We start from the raw sequence: 17,378 nt of genomic DNA, 5'->3' as shown, positions 1-17,378 counted from the left end.
TTGGATTGGAAATCTGTGTCTGTGGTGAGTTGGGGTTGTCGGTGTGCCCTTAGTGACGCTCCTATTTTCTCCACCTCTCCCCAGTCACATGATGTTCCTGACTATTTGGCTGATTTTTATGATGTATTTAGTGAGAATGAGTCTGCGTCTTTGCCTCCTCATAGGAGTTATGACTGTGCAATTGAGCTGAGCCCTGGGTGTAAATTTCCCAAGGGTCGACTTTTCAATTTATCTGTACCCGAGCACGAGGCTATGCGATCCTATATTAAGGAGGCGTTGGAGAAGGGTCATATTAGACCATCCTCTTCACCCTTAGGTGCTGTTTTTTTTGTGGCCAAGAAAGATGGGTCATTAAGGCCTTGTATTGACTATCGTTCCCTCAACAAAATTACTGTTAAATATCAGTATCCGTTACCACTGATTTCTGATCTATTCTCCAGAGTTAAAGGTGCTTGCTGGTTTACCAAGCTTGACCTCAGGGGGGCGTATAATCTTATTTGCATTAAGCAGGGGGATGAATGGAAGACGGCATTTAATACTCCGGAGGGACATTTTGAGTACTTTGTGATGCCTTTTGGGCTCACTAATGCCCCTTCTGTCTTCCAGTGCTTCATGAATGATATTTATGTGGTTCTCCAGCTGTGATGAGGGATCTAGGGCACCGTAGGAACCCCCCACGGCTACTGTTAGTTGTGGTGTATAGGATCAGGGGTCTGCAATCCGATAGCTACCAACCTCTCCGGTTTTCTGGACTTAGCTTGTATTTTTGTTTTCTCCTCCTCCGGTGACTCATTCATAACACTTGAGAGGTAGACGTAGAACCACCTTCCCAAGGTGCAGGCAGCAACATGCAAGATGGAGGTTCGTAGACATCATGGGGTCCAGATATGAAATTAAAGGAGTTCTGAGGTCAGTGTTGTCCAGGACACCGATTGGTGAATATATTTATGTCCAAAGTGCAAAATTGGTGACCTGTTCTGGTGAACGATCCCGGGGTGCAGCACAGATGAGAGGGTTGATTACAGCATATGAAGCTGGCTCTCCTGGGAACGGCGCGGTCTGTAGGATGGTGCCCCAGCGCTCGTTCGCAGGTTGTCAGGAGATCTGCTCTGCACTTTTATTGAGTGTTATATAAATGGATCCTGTCTTCCATTTACGTAATTGTTCCTCTGATTTGCAGGACGGGCCTGGAGGCGATCATGGAGACGTACGCATTCTGGAGGCCACCAGTCCGCACACTTACCTTTGAAGATTTTACGACCATGCAGAAGCAGCAAGGTGAGTCCAGCCTCTGTCCAGATCCTGAGAAGTTACACTTGTTTGGGGGGTGGAGGGGAGTTTTCATTGTTCATGTGTTGAGCAGCTGATGGTCTCTACCAGTGGTTTTACTTAAAGATGAAAAAACACTTGGAGGAATAAGCTATGGAGGTGATGAAAACAGCATTTCTCATCGATTATCCGCCCAGAAGTTTATGATAATTTCTGGCTCTGCATCAGCCACACGTTGCATCACATTAACCGCATTAGCGGATGAGGCGGACGGGAGGCGCGGGCCGGGGCGTAATAACTCATTACAGAGTCGCCTCCTGAATATTCTCCAAGACGCTCAGTATGTGCAGATGGAGGCGGAGGATGTGTAATGGACTGGGGGGTTTCCTTCAGCGATGACCCCTCAAGGGCCGTTAGTGAAGCACCTGAACCAGTCTGTGCGGTATGGAGAATTTTCAGAACTTGGTGGCTTATAGACTTTTGGAAAGTTTCCTGATTTCTTGGACCCTGATTGCTTCCCTAGGTCTTCTAATAGGGAGCCAGTCTTTGGTGGAAACAGTGACTTTGCAGACAAAATTTAGGATTAACATAATGTCTTATTCCGGAACAGCGCCCCCCCCCGTCCACAGGTTGTGGGTAGTATTGCAGCTCAGCACTAGTGAATGGGGCTCAGCTGTAAAACCTCACACACGCCAAGGACAGGGATTGCAGCATCTGTAGAGAAATCTGCCATGCCGCACTAGTAATACAGTATATCCCGTCTGCAGCTCCTATTGGGCATCCACTAACCACGAGGTCCTAGGGGTCAGAATGAAGAACGTATCTCTGGCTACAGCTTTGGCGACCCTAGCCCATCCATAAATTATATGGATGCTGATTCTTCTTATTTGCCGCCATATTTCTGCCACAGACGTCAATAACCAAATATCTGCCCCACAGTGATGGGTCCTGTGACTGTGGGTCCTGCAGAGGGGGGCCCAGACAGGGATAGCCAAATGCCATTTGTTTTGGGTGGTGAGAATGTGTTTGGGGGTGCAGTGGTGTCAAGAAGCACCAGAACAGGACCCCATCAGTAGACCGGCACGGTAAATGTTAGCACGTTGCTCATTGGCTCCCTTGAGTTACGCTGGCAATGAACTTCATGGTCAGGTGGACGTGGACAATTAGGAGTCATTACTTTGATGTTCAGTAGGGGGTAATTAGCTCTGATAGCGGCTGAGTATCACAAGGGACGACACCGGCCTGGCATCCTTCTCTGTGATCTCCTGACTGGGAGCCGGTCGGACATCACAGCAATCATTGTGATTAACATTAGGATGAAATGGGTGCACCGGTATCTGGTTCAGTGATGAAAAAGAATAACAAGTCATATAATGTATATAAGAGATAGGGGGATCTGTATACTGAGGTATGAGCGAGGAGGATCTGTATACTGATGCATGAGTGTGGAGGATCTGTATACTGATTTATGAGTGTGGAGGATCTGTTTACTGATGTATGAGTGTGGAGGATCTGTATACTGTTGAGTATGACTGTGGAGGATCTGTATACTGATGAGTATGACTGTGGAGGATCTGTATACTGATGGATGACTGTGGAGGATCTGTATACTGATGTATAAGTGTGGAGGATGTGTATACTGATGAGAATGAGCGTGGAGGATCTGTATACTGATGTATAAATGTGGAGGATCTGTATACTGATGGATGAGTGTGGAGGATCTGAATACAGATGAGTATGACTGTGGAGGATCTGTATACTGATGAGTATGACTGTGGAGGATCTGTATACTGATGAGTATGACTGGAGGATCTGTATACTGATGAGTATGACTGTGGAGGATCTGTATACTGATGAGTAGGAGTGTGGAGGATCTCTTTACTGATGTGTGTGAGTGTGGAGGATGTGTATATTGTTGTGTGTGAGCATGGAGGATCTGTATACTGATGAGTATGACTGTGGAGGATCTGTATACTGATGAGTATGTCTGTGGAGGATCTGTATACTGATAAGTATGACTGACTGTGGAGGATCTGTATACTGATGAGTATGACTGACTGTGGAGGATCTGTATACTGATGAGTATGACTGTGGAGAATCTCTATACTGATGTGTGTGAGTGTGGAGGATGTGTATACTGTTGTGTGTGAGCATGGAGGATCTGTATACTGATGAGTATGACTGACTATAAGGATCTGTATACTGATGAGTATGACTGACTGTGGAGGATCTGTATACTGATGAGTATGACTGTGGAGGATCTGTATACTGATGAGTATGACTGTGGAGGATCTGTATACTGATGAATATGACTGTGGAGGCTCTGTATACTGATGAGTATGAGTGTGGAGGATGTGTATACTGATGAGTATGAGTGTGGAGGATCTGTATACTGATGACTATGACTGTGGAGAATCTCTATACTGATGAGTATGACTGTGGAGGATCTCTATACTTATGTGTGTGAGTATGGAGGATGTGTATACTGATGTGTCTGAGCGTGGAGGATGTGTATACTGATGAGTTTGAGTGTGGAGGATCTGTGTACTGAGGTATGAGCGAGGAGGATCTGTATACTGATGTATGAGTGTGGAGGACCTGTATACTGATGGATGAGTGTGGAGGATCTGTATACTGATGAGTATGACTGTGGAGGATCTGTATACTTGTCATGCTCCCTACCGGTGTCATGCCCCCTACCGGCCATACTTACCAGCGCGGCCCCACTGCTCTCCTGCACGCCTCCCGGCGCGCTCCTGCTCCACGTCGCGTCCCCGCTCCAGACATCCGGACTCCACGTCGTCGTTCCTGCGCGCCTGCGCCGGTCTATTCCCTTGGCGCTCGGACCTCTGGGAGCAGTGACGCAGTGGCTCTGCCCACAACATGGCGGCGCCCACCGGCTATTTCAGCAAGGCATCTTGTCAGGTAAGATGCCTGATTATCTTCTGCGGTGACGCTGTTCCTGCTCTAGCGTTTCCGCTCCTCTCAGGTCCCTGTATCCTCTGCGCTATCCTGCTGTCCTCTTTGCGCTGCCTCCGGTAGCTTCTCTGCTCCGTGGCTCCACCTGCCCTGGCCAGTGTCTGTCTTGTCCTTAGTGCCTCTCTGGTCCGTTACCCTCTGCTACCCGTTCTGCCTCTCTGTGTGTTGTCCGTACCTGGCTTTCCTTCCTCTTTCGCCCACAGTCACCAGCCTCCGTCTGCCACCAATGCTCCCGGTTCTGCTTGTCTCTATTTCTCCCTAGTTCCGGCAGTTCCTCTGTGCGCCTGGACTCTGTCCCTCCTCGCCACAGAATCTCATGTTTCTAGCCCTGGTCGTCCCTTTGGCTCCGGCTGTTACGGTTCCATCCCTCGGGGGCCTGCTCCTAACGCTCCCTGTATAGGGGGTGGGTTTCACCTGGCCAGCTCGCCCTCGGGGGCTCTGGAGCCGTGATCCAGAGGGTCCACCTCCAGGTTCCTCCTTTATTTCCCACACCGTAACAGCATAATCAGGCCATGGATCCCGCTGGAGCCTTGGTTACTCAGAAGGAGTTAGTGTCTTTACGGGAGAATCAAGTACGCATAATGTCCTTAATGAAATCTTTGGACTCGCGCTTTTCTGCTCTCCAATCCGCTGATCCAGGGAATGCTTCTCAGCTGGTGGGTTTACAGCAGGAGTTGGCCCAGCAGCGAGACAACCAAACGCATTTTCTTAGCTACATGGCCTCTGTGGACACTCGATTGCTCTCCTTGCAGTCGGCTGCCTCAGCGTCTCCTCCCATTGCGCTTTCTCACCCTCTGCCTTGCTTGGCCAAACCGCACCGGTATGGTGGTGATGCTAAACTATGCCGGGGTTTCCTGAACCAATGTAGTCTCCATTTTGAACTGTTGCCCCAACAGTATCCCACTGACCGGTCCAAGGTGGCCTTTATTGTTTCTCATTTAGTGGAGGACGCTTTGGCGTGGGTGAATCCCCTTTGGGAGCGTGACGATCCCGTAGTTTCCCAGCTGGCCCTATTTCTGGACACTTTTCGGCGAGTGTTCGACGGACCAGGTCGTCTAGCCTCCACTACGGAGTCCCTGTTCAGCCTTTGTCAGGGTTCACAAACCGTGAGTCAGTATGCCATCCAATTTCGGACCCTGTCGTCCGACTTAGGGTGGAACAATGAGGCTTTGGTAGGAGCCTTTTGGCGGGGGCTCTCGGGTCGTATAAAGGACGAACTCACTGGTCGCGATAACCCCACCGCTCTGGAGGATCTAATTTCTCTAGCCACACGGATTGACCTCCGGTTCCAAGAGCGGTCCCGCGAGAGACGACTTTCTCGTCCAATGCCATCCGCCCGCAGATCACCCAGTCCCCGACCCAGGGCTTCTACCTCCAATCCCGTTCTGGAGCTTCTCCGACTAGGTCAGGTAAGGGAGGCCTCCCTAGGTGGTCAAGATACCGCTCGACCCCTTACTTTGTCGGTCCTCCTGCATGTCGGTGGTAAGCGGGTTTCTTTGATGGCCTATGTGGATTCGGGTGCTACTGGAAATTTTATCAGGCTCGATGAGGTCACCAAATTGTCTATCCCCGTTAGGACCCTCGAAAAGCCTCAGGTCCTCGCCTCTGTGGATGGCAGACCTTTGCTAGAGACCGTTACGTTGGTAACACAGGAGGTAGAGTTACAGGTAGGGGTCTTGCACAAGGAGAGAATTTCGTTCTATGTTTTGGCTGGTATTTCGCATCCCGTCCTTCTCGGCCTTCCTTGGCTGCAGCTCCACGAGCCCACCTTGGATTGACGTAATGGCAATGTTCTTCGCTGGGGGGAGTCTTGTCGTGCTCGGTGTCTGCTGCCGGTTCGTCCAGTAGGTGTTCCCCTTTCCCTCCCTGTCCTCTCCGGGCTGCCGTCCGCGTACAGTTCCTTCTCGGATGTCTTCAGCAAGAAAGAAGCTGAAGTCCTTCCTCCTCACCGTTCCTACGATTGCCCCATTGAGCTCATTCCTGGTACTATGCCTCCTCGTGGTAGGATTTACCCTCTCTCTCCTGCGGAGTCTCAGGCCATGTCCGAATATGTTCAAGAAAACCTAGCCCGAGGCTTCATTCGGAAATCCTCGTCCCCTGCTGGAGCAGGCTTCTTCTTTGTAAAAAAGAAGGATGGGTCTCTTCGTCCATGTATCGATTATCGTGGCCTGAACCGCATTACAGTGAAGAACAAATATCCACTGCCGCTTATCTCGGAGCTTTTTGACCGCTTGAGGGGAGCAAGAGTCTTTACCAAGCGAGGAGCCTACAACCTTGTTCGCATACGATCAGGAGACGAGTGGAAGACCGCATTCAACACGCGAGACGGCCACTACGAATATTTAGTCATGCCTTAGTCATGCGAGGAGCCTACAACCTTGTTCGCATACGATCAGGAGACGAGTGGAAGACCGCATTCAACACGCGAGACGGCCACTACGAATATTTAGTCATGCCTTTTGGCCTCTGTAACGCGCCAGCAGTCTTCCAGGAGCTCGTTAACGATATCTTCCGAGACCTCCTATACTCCTGTGTCGTAGTCTACCTAGATGACATCTTGATCTTCTCCCCAGACCTATCCACTCATCGCCGAGATGTCTGCCAGGTTCTCCAATGCCTCAGGGAAAATCTCCTTTTTGCCATATTGGAGAAGTGCATTTTTGAGCAATCATCGCTGCCCTTTCTTGGGTACATCGTCTCGAGCTCCGGGTTGGAGATGGATCCTGAGAAGGTTTCTGCGGTTCTCGATTGGCCACGTCCACTTGGGGTGAAGGCAATCCAGCGTTTTTTGGGATTTGCCAATTATTATAGGCAATTTATCCCTCATTTTTCGACTCTGACTAAGCCCATTTCTGCTCTTGTCTGCAAGGGGGCCAATCCCAACCACTGGCCCACGGACGCTGAGGTCGCCTTCGAGGCTCTGAAACAAGAATTTGCAAAATCTCCTGTGCTCCACCGCCCTGATGCCAATAGGCCGTTCATCCTCGAGGTAGACGCATCTTCAGTTGGAGCAGGAGCGGTTCTTTTGCAGAAATCCTCCTCTGGCCACTTAGTCACCTGCGGATTCTTCTCTAAAGCCTTTTCCGCTCCGGAACGAAATTACTCCATTGGGGATAGAGAGTTGCTGGCCATTAAGCTAGCCCTCGAGGAGTGGCGCTATCTCCTCGAAGGGGCAGTTCATCCGTTCATCATCTTCACGGATCACAAAAATTTGGAGTATGTTCAGTCCGCCCAAACACTCAATCCACGGCAGGCCAGGTGGTCTTTGTTTTTCGGGCAATTCGATTTTGAACTCCACTTCCGACTGGGGGACAAGAACATCAAGGCTGACGCCCTATCCCGGTCATTTTTGCCCATGGACAGCGAGTATGAACCTACACATATTATTAACCCGGCCAAGATTCTCACCGTGGCCCCGCTAAGCCTAGCCACTCCACCACCGGGCAAAACCTTTGTGTCAAGTGGGGACAGGCAGAAGGTCCTACGATGGAGCCATTCCTCGAAGTTTTCCGGGCATGCTGAAACCAAGAAGACCCTCTCTCTCGTCTCCCACCACTATTGGTGGCCCTCGCCTCACCAAGACGTAGTGGACTTCATCGCCTCCTGTCCCTCCTGCGCTAGAAACAAAGTCCCTAGACAACGTCCTTCTGGTCTCCTACACCCGTTGCCTGTGCCTTCGGTCCCATGGACCCACATTGCTATGGACTTTATTACCGATTTACCTTCGTCCTCTAAGTGCTCTGTGATCCTGGTGGTCGTAGATCGGTTTTCTAAAATGGCCCATTTCATTCCCTTACCTGGTCTGCCTACGGCCCCCGAGTTGGCGAAGATTTTCTTGCTCCACATCTTCCGCCTCCATGGTTTTCCTCAACATATTGTCTCGGACCGAGGAGTCCAGTTTACCTCCCGCTTTTGGCGAGCTCTCTGCGGATTAATGAAGACCACTCTAGATTTCTCCTCGGCTTATTATCCGCAGTCGAATGGGCAAGTCGAACGAGTCAACCAAACTCTAACTTCCTATCTCCGGCATTTTTCCAACGCCCACCAGGACGACTGGGTTTCTCTTCTGCCCTGGGCCGAATTCGCCTACAATAATCATCCCAGTGAAGCCTCTTCCAAGTCTCCTTTTTTTTATAGTTTTTGGACAACATCCCGGCATTCCCCTTCCCGTTTACCCCACCTCTGGCGTGCCGGCGGCGGACTCCGTGACCGCGGACTTCTCTCAGATTTGGAGAGAGACTAAGGGGGCTCTTGAGGCTGCCAGTTGCAAAATGAAGCAGTATGCCGACAAAAAACGTTTAGACGCTCCTCCGTACCGCCCAGGAGATAAGGTTTGGCTGTCCTCACGATACATCAGACTAAAAATCCCGTCCTATAAGTTAGGTCCACGTTACATTGGCCCCTTGGAAATTGTAAAACGCATCAACGACGTGGCCTACAAATTGAAATTGCCTGCCACTCTGCGTATCCCTGACGTCTTTCACGTATCACTCCTCAAACCAGCAGTGTTTAATTGTTTCCACTCAGCTCCTTCCCTCACCCCTCTGCCAAATAGTGCTGACAACACCTTTGAGGTGAAGGATATACTTGCTATGAAGACGGTTAGGGGAAAAACTTTGTTTTTGGTCGATTAGAGGGGTTTTGGTCCTGAGGAGAGATCTTGGGAACCCAGAGAGAATATTGATGCTCCTCGTATTATGAAAAGATTTCTCTCCGGCGTTAGAAAGAGGGGGAGTAAAGGGGGGGGTACTGTAATGCCCCCTACCAGTGTCATGCCCCCTACCGGCCATACTTACCAGCGCGGCCCCGCTGCTCTCCTGCACGCCTCCCGGCGCGCTCCTGCTCCGCGTCGCGTCCCCGCTCCAGACATCCGGACTCCACGTTGTCGTTCCTGCGCGCCTGCGCCGGTCTATTCCCTTGGCGCTCGGACCTCTGGGAGCAGTGACGCAGTGGCTCCGCCCACAACATGGCGGCGCCCACCGGCTATTTCAGCAAGGCATCTTGTCAGGTAAGATGCCTGATTATCTTCTGCGGTGACGCTGTTCCTGCTCTAGCGTTTCCGCTCCTCTCAGGTCCCTGTATCCTCTGCGCTATCCTGCTGTCCTCTTTGCGCTGCCTCCGGTAGCTTCTCTGCTCCGTGGCTCCACCTGCCCTGGCCAGTGTCTGTCTTGTCCTTAGTGCCTCTCTGGTCCGTTACCCTCTGCTACCCGTTCTGCCTCTCTGTGTGTTGTCCGTACCTGGCTTTCCTTCCTCCTTCGCCCACAGTCACCAGCCTCCGTCTGCCGCCAATGCTCCCGGTTCTGCTTGTCTCTATTTCTCCCTAGTTCCGGCAGTTCCTCTGTGCGCCTGGACTCTGTCCCTCCTCGCCACAGACTCTCATATTTCTAGCCCTGGTCGTCCCTTGGGCTCCGGCTGTTACGGTTCCATCCCTCGGGGGCCTGCTCCTAACGCTCCCTGTATAGGGGGTGGGTTTCACCTGGCCAGCTCACCCTCGGGGGCTCTGGAGCCGTGATCCAGAGGGTCCACCTCCTGGTTCCTCCTTTATTTCCCACACCGTAACAGCACTGATGAGTATGACTGTGGAGGCTCTGTATACTGATGTGTGTGAGTGTGGAGGATGTGTATACTGATGAGTATGAGCGTGGGGGATCTGTATACAGATGAGTATGACTGTGGAGGATCTGTATACTGATGAGTATGACTGTGGAGGATCTGTATACTGATGAGTATGACTGTGGAGGATCTCTCTACTGATGTGTGTGAGTATGGAGGATGTGTATACTGATGTGTGTGAGCGTGGAGGATGTGTATACTGATGAGTATGAGTGTGGAGGATGTGTATACTGATGAGTTTGAGTGTGGAGGATCTGTATACTGATGTATGAGTGTGGAGGATCTGTATACTGATGAGTATGACTGGAGGATCTGTATACTGATGAGTATGACTGTGTAGGATCTCTATACTAATGTGTGTGAGTGTGGAGGATGTGTATACTGATGAGTATGACTGTGGAGGCTCTGTATACTGATGTGTGTGAGTGTGGAGGATGTGTATACTGATGAGTATGAGCGTGGAGGATCTGTATACTGATGAGTATGACTGTGGAGGATCTGTATACTGATGAGTATGACTGTGGAGGATGTGTATACTGATGAGTATGACTGTGGAGGATGTGTATACTGATGAGTATGACTGTGGAGGATGTGTATACTGATGTGTGTGAGTATGGAGGATGTGTATACTGATGTGTGTGAGCGTGGAGGATGTGTATACTGATGAGTATGAGTGTGGAGGATGTGTATACTGATGAGTTTGAGTGTGGAGGATCTGTATACTGATGTATGAGTGTGGAGGATCTGTATACTGATGAGTATGACTGGAGGATCTGTATACTGATGAGTATGACTGTGTAGGATCTCTATACTAATGTGTGTGAGTGTGGAGGATGTGTATACTGATGAGTATGACGGTGGAGGATCTGTATACTGATGAGTATGACTGACTGTGGAGGATCTGTATACTGAGGAGTATGACTGACTGTGGAGGATCTGTATACTGATGAGTATGACTGTGGAGGATCTGTATACTGATGTATGACTGTGGAGGATCTGTATACTGATGAGTATGACTGGAGGATCTGTATACTGATGAGTATGAGTGTGGAGGATTTCTATACTGATGTGTATGACTGTGGAGGATCAGTATACTGATGAGCTTGAAGGGTCTGTATACTGAGGAGCTTGAGGGGTCTGTATACTGTGGAGCTTGAGGAGTCTGTATACTGAGGAGTTGTATGGGTCTGTATACTCCAGATGGGTCTGTATACTGAGGAGTTGGAGGGGTCTGTATAGTTAGGAGTTTGAGGGTTCTGTATACTGAGGAGCTTGAGGGGTCTGTATACTGAGGAGTTGGAGGGGTCTGTATAGTTAGGAGTTTGAGGGTTCTGTATACTGAGGAGCTTGAGGGGTCTGTATACTGAGGAGTTGGAGGGGTATATCATGATACATGACTGTAGATCATTTTTTTCATTGATTTTGTTCTCTTTGTTTCTATCCCAGGTGGCAGCACAGGAACATCTCCTACCACCTCCAGCACCGGGACTCCATCTCCCTCCGCATCCTCTCACCTTCTCTCTCCATCTTGTTCTCCTCCAACCTTTCATCTGACACCCAACTCCTTCAACGTTGGCTGCCGGGAAAATCAACTGTGCAACCTCAACCTGTCAGAGTATCCGGCATGTGCCAGAAGCAACATGGCTGCACTCCAGAGCTACTCTGGTCTGAGTGACAATGGATACAACAGGCTTCAGGGAGGAAACTCCTCTGGCACCCAACCATCTGAGACCTTTATGTCCCAGAGGACTTCCACCTTAATCTCTGGAATGACGGCTCCTTCATCCTTGCCAAGCAACAGCAAGATGGATGCATATAGCGGGCAGCTGGGCTCCTACCCGACCTCACAGTTTCAGTATATGATGCAGGCAGGGAACCCTTCCTCCAGCTCTTCATCTTCGCACATGTTTGGAAATAGCCACATGCAACAAGGCTCCTACAATGCCTTCTCCATCCACAACCCTTACAACCTGTATGGATACAACTTCCCAGCTTCTCCTCGCCTGGCAGCGAGCCCAGAGAAACTGACTGCACCACAAGGCACTTTACTCTGCTCCTCACCCTCTAATGTTGCTTTTGGGGATAGGCAGTACCTCTCCTCTGGCATGGAGGCCATGCATATGATCGGTAACTCAACGAGCAATCAACAAGCCACAAACTCCTGTGACAGCAGACAGTATGGAGCTGTCCCAGGGTCATCCTCACAGATGTCCATACATATGGTTTGAAGACCATTGGGGTCTTCGTAGGATGGACAGCAGAAACCACAGTGCCTTAACGTAGTAGTATTAGCATGGAACCATGACTGATGAGAAATTATGGATAGACGATGCAGGTATCATGGACATAGCTTGCAGCATAAATTTTAGAGGTTTTCAAAACTGTTTTTGGAAACTTGGGTGCAGATACTCTGGACTTATGATGCGATCAACCTCACAGCTCAATGGATCTGACTGGTGTCATTTATCAGGGTCTTGAACATGACAATCATTTCTATCAAAAGTTCAACCTAATTCCAGACTTTGTGAGATGTTACACCCTGGTAGAAGTATGTGGACGAGTTCATTGAGCGGTGACTATTGTGGTTTTGAGCTTGAATATTCAAGGAATGTTGTCTTACAAGACTTGTGATGGCTGTAGACTCGTTCTCCGACGTTAGGGCTGAGCTTGTCTCCATGTGGAGGGACGTCTGCTGAGAAATCGAGAACGGAGCGTAATCATGATTGTGAAACGAGGGAGAAAAGTCTCCTTTTGAACTGGTCATTGGGAAGTGAGCTGGAACGGTTGCAAGAAAGTTTTAGACAGAAGCCTTAGCTGGCATTCGAGGTCGTGTTCAGAGCTGCAGGTGGCTATCACATGTCCAGAATGTGAGTCAAGCTCAACGTCTCCTCCAACCTGTCATGTTTCCCCGAATTACAACTAATATTTACACCCGTATAATTAAGGACAAGGCTTTTCTTCTGCTATCTGCCAAAGCTATAACCTAAACGTGTTCACTTTAAGAAATGTTTGAATTGTAGAAAAGTTGTGATATTGATATGAAAGTTCTTGTGCACTTTGGAGCGGTGATCGAGGGTGATCCAAAAACATAAATGTATACCATGGAGGTACAAGCTGGAACATGATGGAGGGGTTAGGATTTATCGGTATCTCAGGGTTTGGATCCTACAATCATGGCACACACAGCACCTGCCTGGCATGGGAATAGCCGGACAGCGTCAAAGCCTTATCGACGCCTACTGGATTTACGCCAAATCAACTCACCAAAGTGCAATTAGCGATTATTCTGTCTTCCCGTCCGGTGCCCAGACCTCCGGTGGCGTTACATTGTGGAGGACCCTCAGCAATGATTGTGCCTTACACCAATGATTTGTATATTCTAGATATCGGCCAGAGTTGCGTTATTGCAGCCAAGTTTATACTTCAGTATGTCACATGGGATCCAGAAGGAGTGAATGTGATACCATGATCCCCGAGACGGAGCTCATCGACCTCTTACCACTCAGACGGGTAGATGTTTAAGGACGTATGGAATATTCCTGTGGGTGCTGGTCACATATGGTGGCACGTACCACATCCCGGCACATGTCCTAGAAGATCTACATGAGGAGATACTTAATGTCCTTCTCCCTGTCCAAACTGAAAGAAGTCCATTGTGAAGAACGACTTGTACCTGGTTGACTCCCCATGGCGATTCCAAAGACCTTGAGGTCCTCCAGTATCAAGATTTGGGAAATTTCTGATTTTAGCTCCTTTACCAGTTGATGTTTTTGGGTAGTATCAGGCTTTCCACCCTCTACACCCACTCACTCCCAAGTTCTTATGGATATTGCTTTGGGGCAAAGTCTTTCTTGCCTGACTCAACGTTGAGGATGACCTTATAACACCCTCTCTTACTACCCGGTCCTGTTAACATCTTCATGTCCACATAGAAGTGCTCCACGTGACCAGACTGTCCTCCTTTAGTTCCACAGTCACCTGGGCCCAATCTTCCTTAAAATGAAAGACAGGCAGAAGGTCAGGGGTCTGGGTGTTTCGCTCTTCAGCGTGGATTCTGTTTGTATCATCTGTGTAATTATTGTGTCGCTTTATCAGTTACTTTATATCGCTTTTCTTTATGTCCTCTCACTTCATGAGGTAGCAGAACCTGCAGCCCACTCATCACCAGAGATTCTCCATGAAGCCTCCAAAGCCCAAACCTGAGGCGTCATATTTTATGGGCGTTAAAAAAAAAAAAGAAAAAAAAGAAATCAAATTCTATTTATTTTCATTACTCTTTTCGTCATTCATATTATGAGTACGAAACTGGGGAATACCCAGAAGACAGGAGAACGCCACGTGGGGGATCTGCCAGATTCTGCTACACTCATGAACGATCTAAAACCGCAGCGGTGTGACAATGCAAACACGACATAATCTGATTTCTGTTTGGATGTGATGTAGATAATGATATTTAAGTGAGAATTGGGGGAAAGAGAGAGCGATGTAATATATCACTGTGTATAAGAATGCACTCTGTCTATACGTGCCAAGCACACAGACACTCAATAAATATCTCTGCTCTTTTCTCTGTTACTATGTGTCAGCCTGAAAAATGTGTAACCATCACAGCAATACAGAACGGCGTCATAGGGGCACTATTATAGTAGTTATATTCATGTACATAGAGGGCAGTATTATAGTAGTTATATTCTTGTACATAGGAGCAGTATTATAGTAGCTATATTCTTGTACATAGGAGCAGTATTATAGTAGTTATATTCTTGTACATACGGGCAGTATTATAGTAGTTATATTCTTGTACATACGGGCAGTATTATAGTAGTTATATTCTTGTACATAGGGGCAGTATTATAGTAGTTATATTCTTGTACATAGGGACAGTATTATAGTAGTTATATTCTTGTATATAGGGGCAGTATTATAGTAGTTATATTCTTGTACATAGGGGCAGTATTATAGTAGTTATATTCTTGTACATAGGAGCAGTATTATAGTAGTTATATTCATGTATATAGGGGCAGTATTATAGTAGTTATATTCTTGTACATAGGGGCAGTATTATAGTAGTTATATTCTTGTACAAAGGGGGCAGTATTATAGTAGTTATATTCTTGTACATAGGAGCAGTATTATAGTAGTTATATTCTTGTACATACGGGCAGTATTATAGTAGTTATATTCTTGTACATAGGAGCAGTATTATAGTAGTTATATTCATGTATATAGGGGCAGTATTATAGTAGTTCTATTCTTGTACATAGGGGCAGTATTATAGTAGTTATATTCATCTATATAGGGACAGTATTATAGTAGTTATATTCTTGTACATAGGAGCAGTATTATAGTAGTTATATTCTTGTACATAGGAGCAGTATTATAGTAGTGATATTCATGTATATAGGGGCAGTATTATAGTAGTTCTATTCTTGTACATAGGGGCAGTATTATAGTAGTTATATTCATGTATATAGGGGCAGTATTATAGTAGTTATATTCTTGTACATAGGAGCAATATTATAGTAGTTATATTCTTGTACATAGGGGCAGTATTATAGTAGATATATTCTTGTACATAGGGGGCAGTATTATAGTAGTTATATTCTTGTACATAGGAGCAGTATTATAGTAGTTATATTGTTGCACATAGGGGCAGTATTATAGTAGTTATATTCTTGTACATAGGGGCAGTATTATAGTAGTTATATTCTTGTACATAGGAGCAGTATTATAGTAGTTATATTCTTGTACATAGGGGCAGTATTATAGTAGATATATTCTTGTACATAGGGGGAAGTATTATAGTAGTTATATTCTTGTACATAGGAGCAGTATTATAGTAGTTATATTCTTGTACATAGGGGCAGTATTATAGTAGTTATATTCTTGTACATAGGGGCAGTATTATAGTAGTTATATTCTTGTACATAGGGGCAGTATTATAGTAGCTATATTCTTGTACATAGGGAGCAGTATTATAGTAGTTATATTCTTGTACCTAGGGGCAGTATTATAGTAGTTATATTCTTGTACCTAGGGGCAGTATTATAGTAGTTATATTCTTGTACATAGGGGCAGTATTGTAGAAGTTATATTCTTGTACCTAGGAGCAGTATTATAGTAGTTATATTCTTGTACATAGGAGCAGTATTATAGTAGTTATATTCTTGTACATAGGGAGCAGTTTGACATTTGGACCCAGGTTTCCGTCCATCCACTCAGCTGTGGGTGACATTATTACACTCCTCTGCTGTCTCACACCTTGTGTCTCTGCTGGACGTCTCCGTCCACATCTGTGTGAGGTCTCCACCACCACAAGACTGTCGGAAACAGTAGTGAGAATGGGATAGTAATGATTCCAGCTCCTCTCTGAGCTGCGGTGATTTCTTATTTCCCCCCCAGACCTCTGAATCTGCCTCTGGCCTCCGGCTGTAAAGGACATTTTCTGTTCATCGCATCCCAGTGAACAGGAATTGACAAGACCAAGAAACATTCTGCTGCATCGTATCATTACATTACTGAAAAATTAAGAATCTTTCAATAAAGCACAAATACAGTCATATTATAATATGACTTTACAAATAATTTCAGTCACCTCCAGAGCTGCAGTCAGTATTCTGCTGCTATATCACGTCTTATCCTCCAGTTACCCCCAGAGCTGCAGTCACTATTCTGCTGTTACATCATGTCTTATCCTCCAGAGCTGCACTCACTATTCTGCTGCTATATCATGTCTTATCCTCCAGTCACCCCCAGAGCTGCAGTCACTATTCTGCTATATCATGTCTTATCCTCCAGTCACCCCCCAGAGCTGCAGTCACTATTCTCCTGTTACATCATGTCTTATCCTCCAGTCACCTCCAGAGCTGCACTCACTATTCTGCTGTTACATCATGTCTTATCCTACAATCACCTCCAGAGCTGCAGTCACTATTCTCCTGTTACATCATGTCTTATCCTGCATTCACCTCCAGAGATGCAGTGAGTATTCTTCTGTTACATCGTGTCTTATCCTCCAGTCACCCCCAGAGCTGCAGTCACTATTCTGCTGTTACATCAGGTCTTATCCTACAATCACCTCCAGAGCTGCAGTCACTATTCTGCTGTTACATCAGGTCTTATCCTTCAATCACCTCCAGAGCTGCACTCACTACTCTTCCATTGCATCATGTCTTACTCATGGCAGTGTTATGAATGCAGCTATGGATGCAGATGACGGTACATTTTTGAAGCACCAGAACTGTAAGGGTGTGTGCACACGCTGCGGAATCCGCTGCGGATTAATCTGCACGGATTTTGCAAAAACCGCAGATAATCCGCAGGTCAAAAGACCTGCGGATTATCTGCGGTTTTGCCTGCGGTTTGGTCCTGCGGATTCACTATCTCCACAATGGTGGAGATAGGAACCCGCTGCGGTTTCCGCAGAAAGAATTGACATGCAATTCTTTCTGCGGAATCAAAACCGCAGCAAATCCGCGCGGATTTTTCCGCAGCGTCGGCACAGCGGTTTTTTGATA

At 47.4% G+C, this 17,378-nt stretch overlaps 1 protein-coding gene across 1 annotated transcript in view; it reads left to right on the top strand.

The window, feature by feature from the left end:
• TBX15 (T-box transcription factor 15) overlaps nucleotides 1–14,436 on the top strand; it is a 168,075-nt gene extending 153,639 nt beyond the window's left edge. Inside the window, exons 7-8 of the mRNA XM_073576954.1 lie at nucleotides 1,181–1,278; nucleotides 11,308–14,436. Of these exons, the coding sequence (XP_073433055.1) occupies nucleotides 1,181–1,278; nucleotides 11,308–12,089 (880 nt within the window). The 3' untranslated portion in view covers nucleotides 12,090–14,436. The remainder of the gene's footprint in view (nucleotides 1–1,180; nucleotides 1,279–11,307) is intronic.
• Nucleotides 14,437–17,378: the final 2,942 nt, after the last annotated feature.

This window comes from Dendrobates tinctorius, unplaced genomic scaffold, assembly GCF_039654945.1.
Source record: "Dendrobates tinctorius isolate UK_male_01 unplaced genomic scaffold, ASM3965494v1 ptg000054l, whole genome shotgun sequence".
Lineage (NCBI taxonomy): Eukaryota > Metazoa > Chordata > Amphibia > Anura > Dendrobatidae > Dendrobates > Dendrobates tinctorius.
The sequence above is the reverse complement of the archived record's forward strand: the minus strand, read 5'-3'. Positions and strand labels throughout refer to the sequence as shown.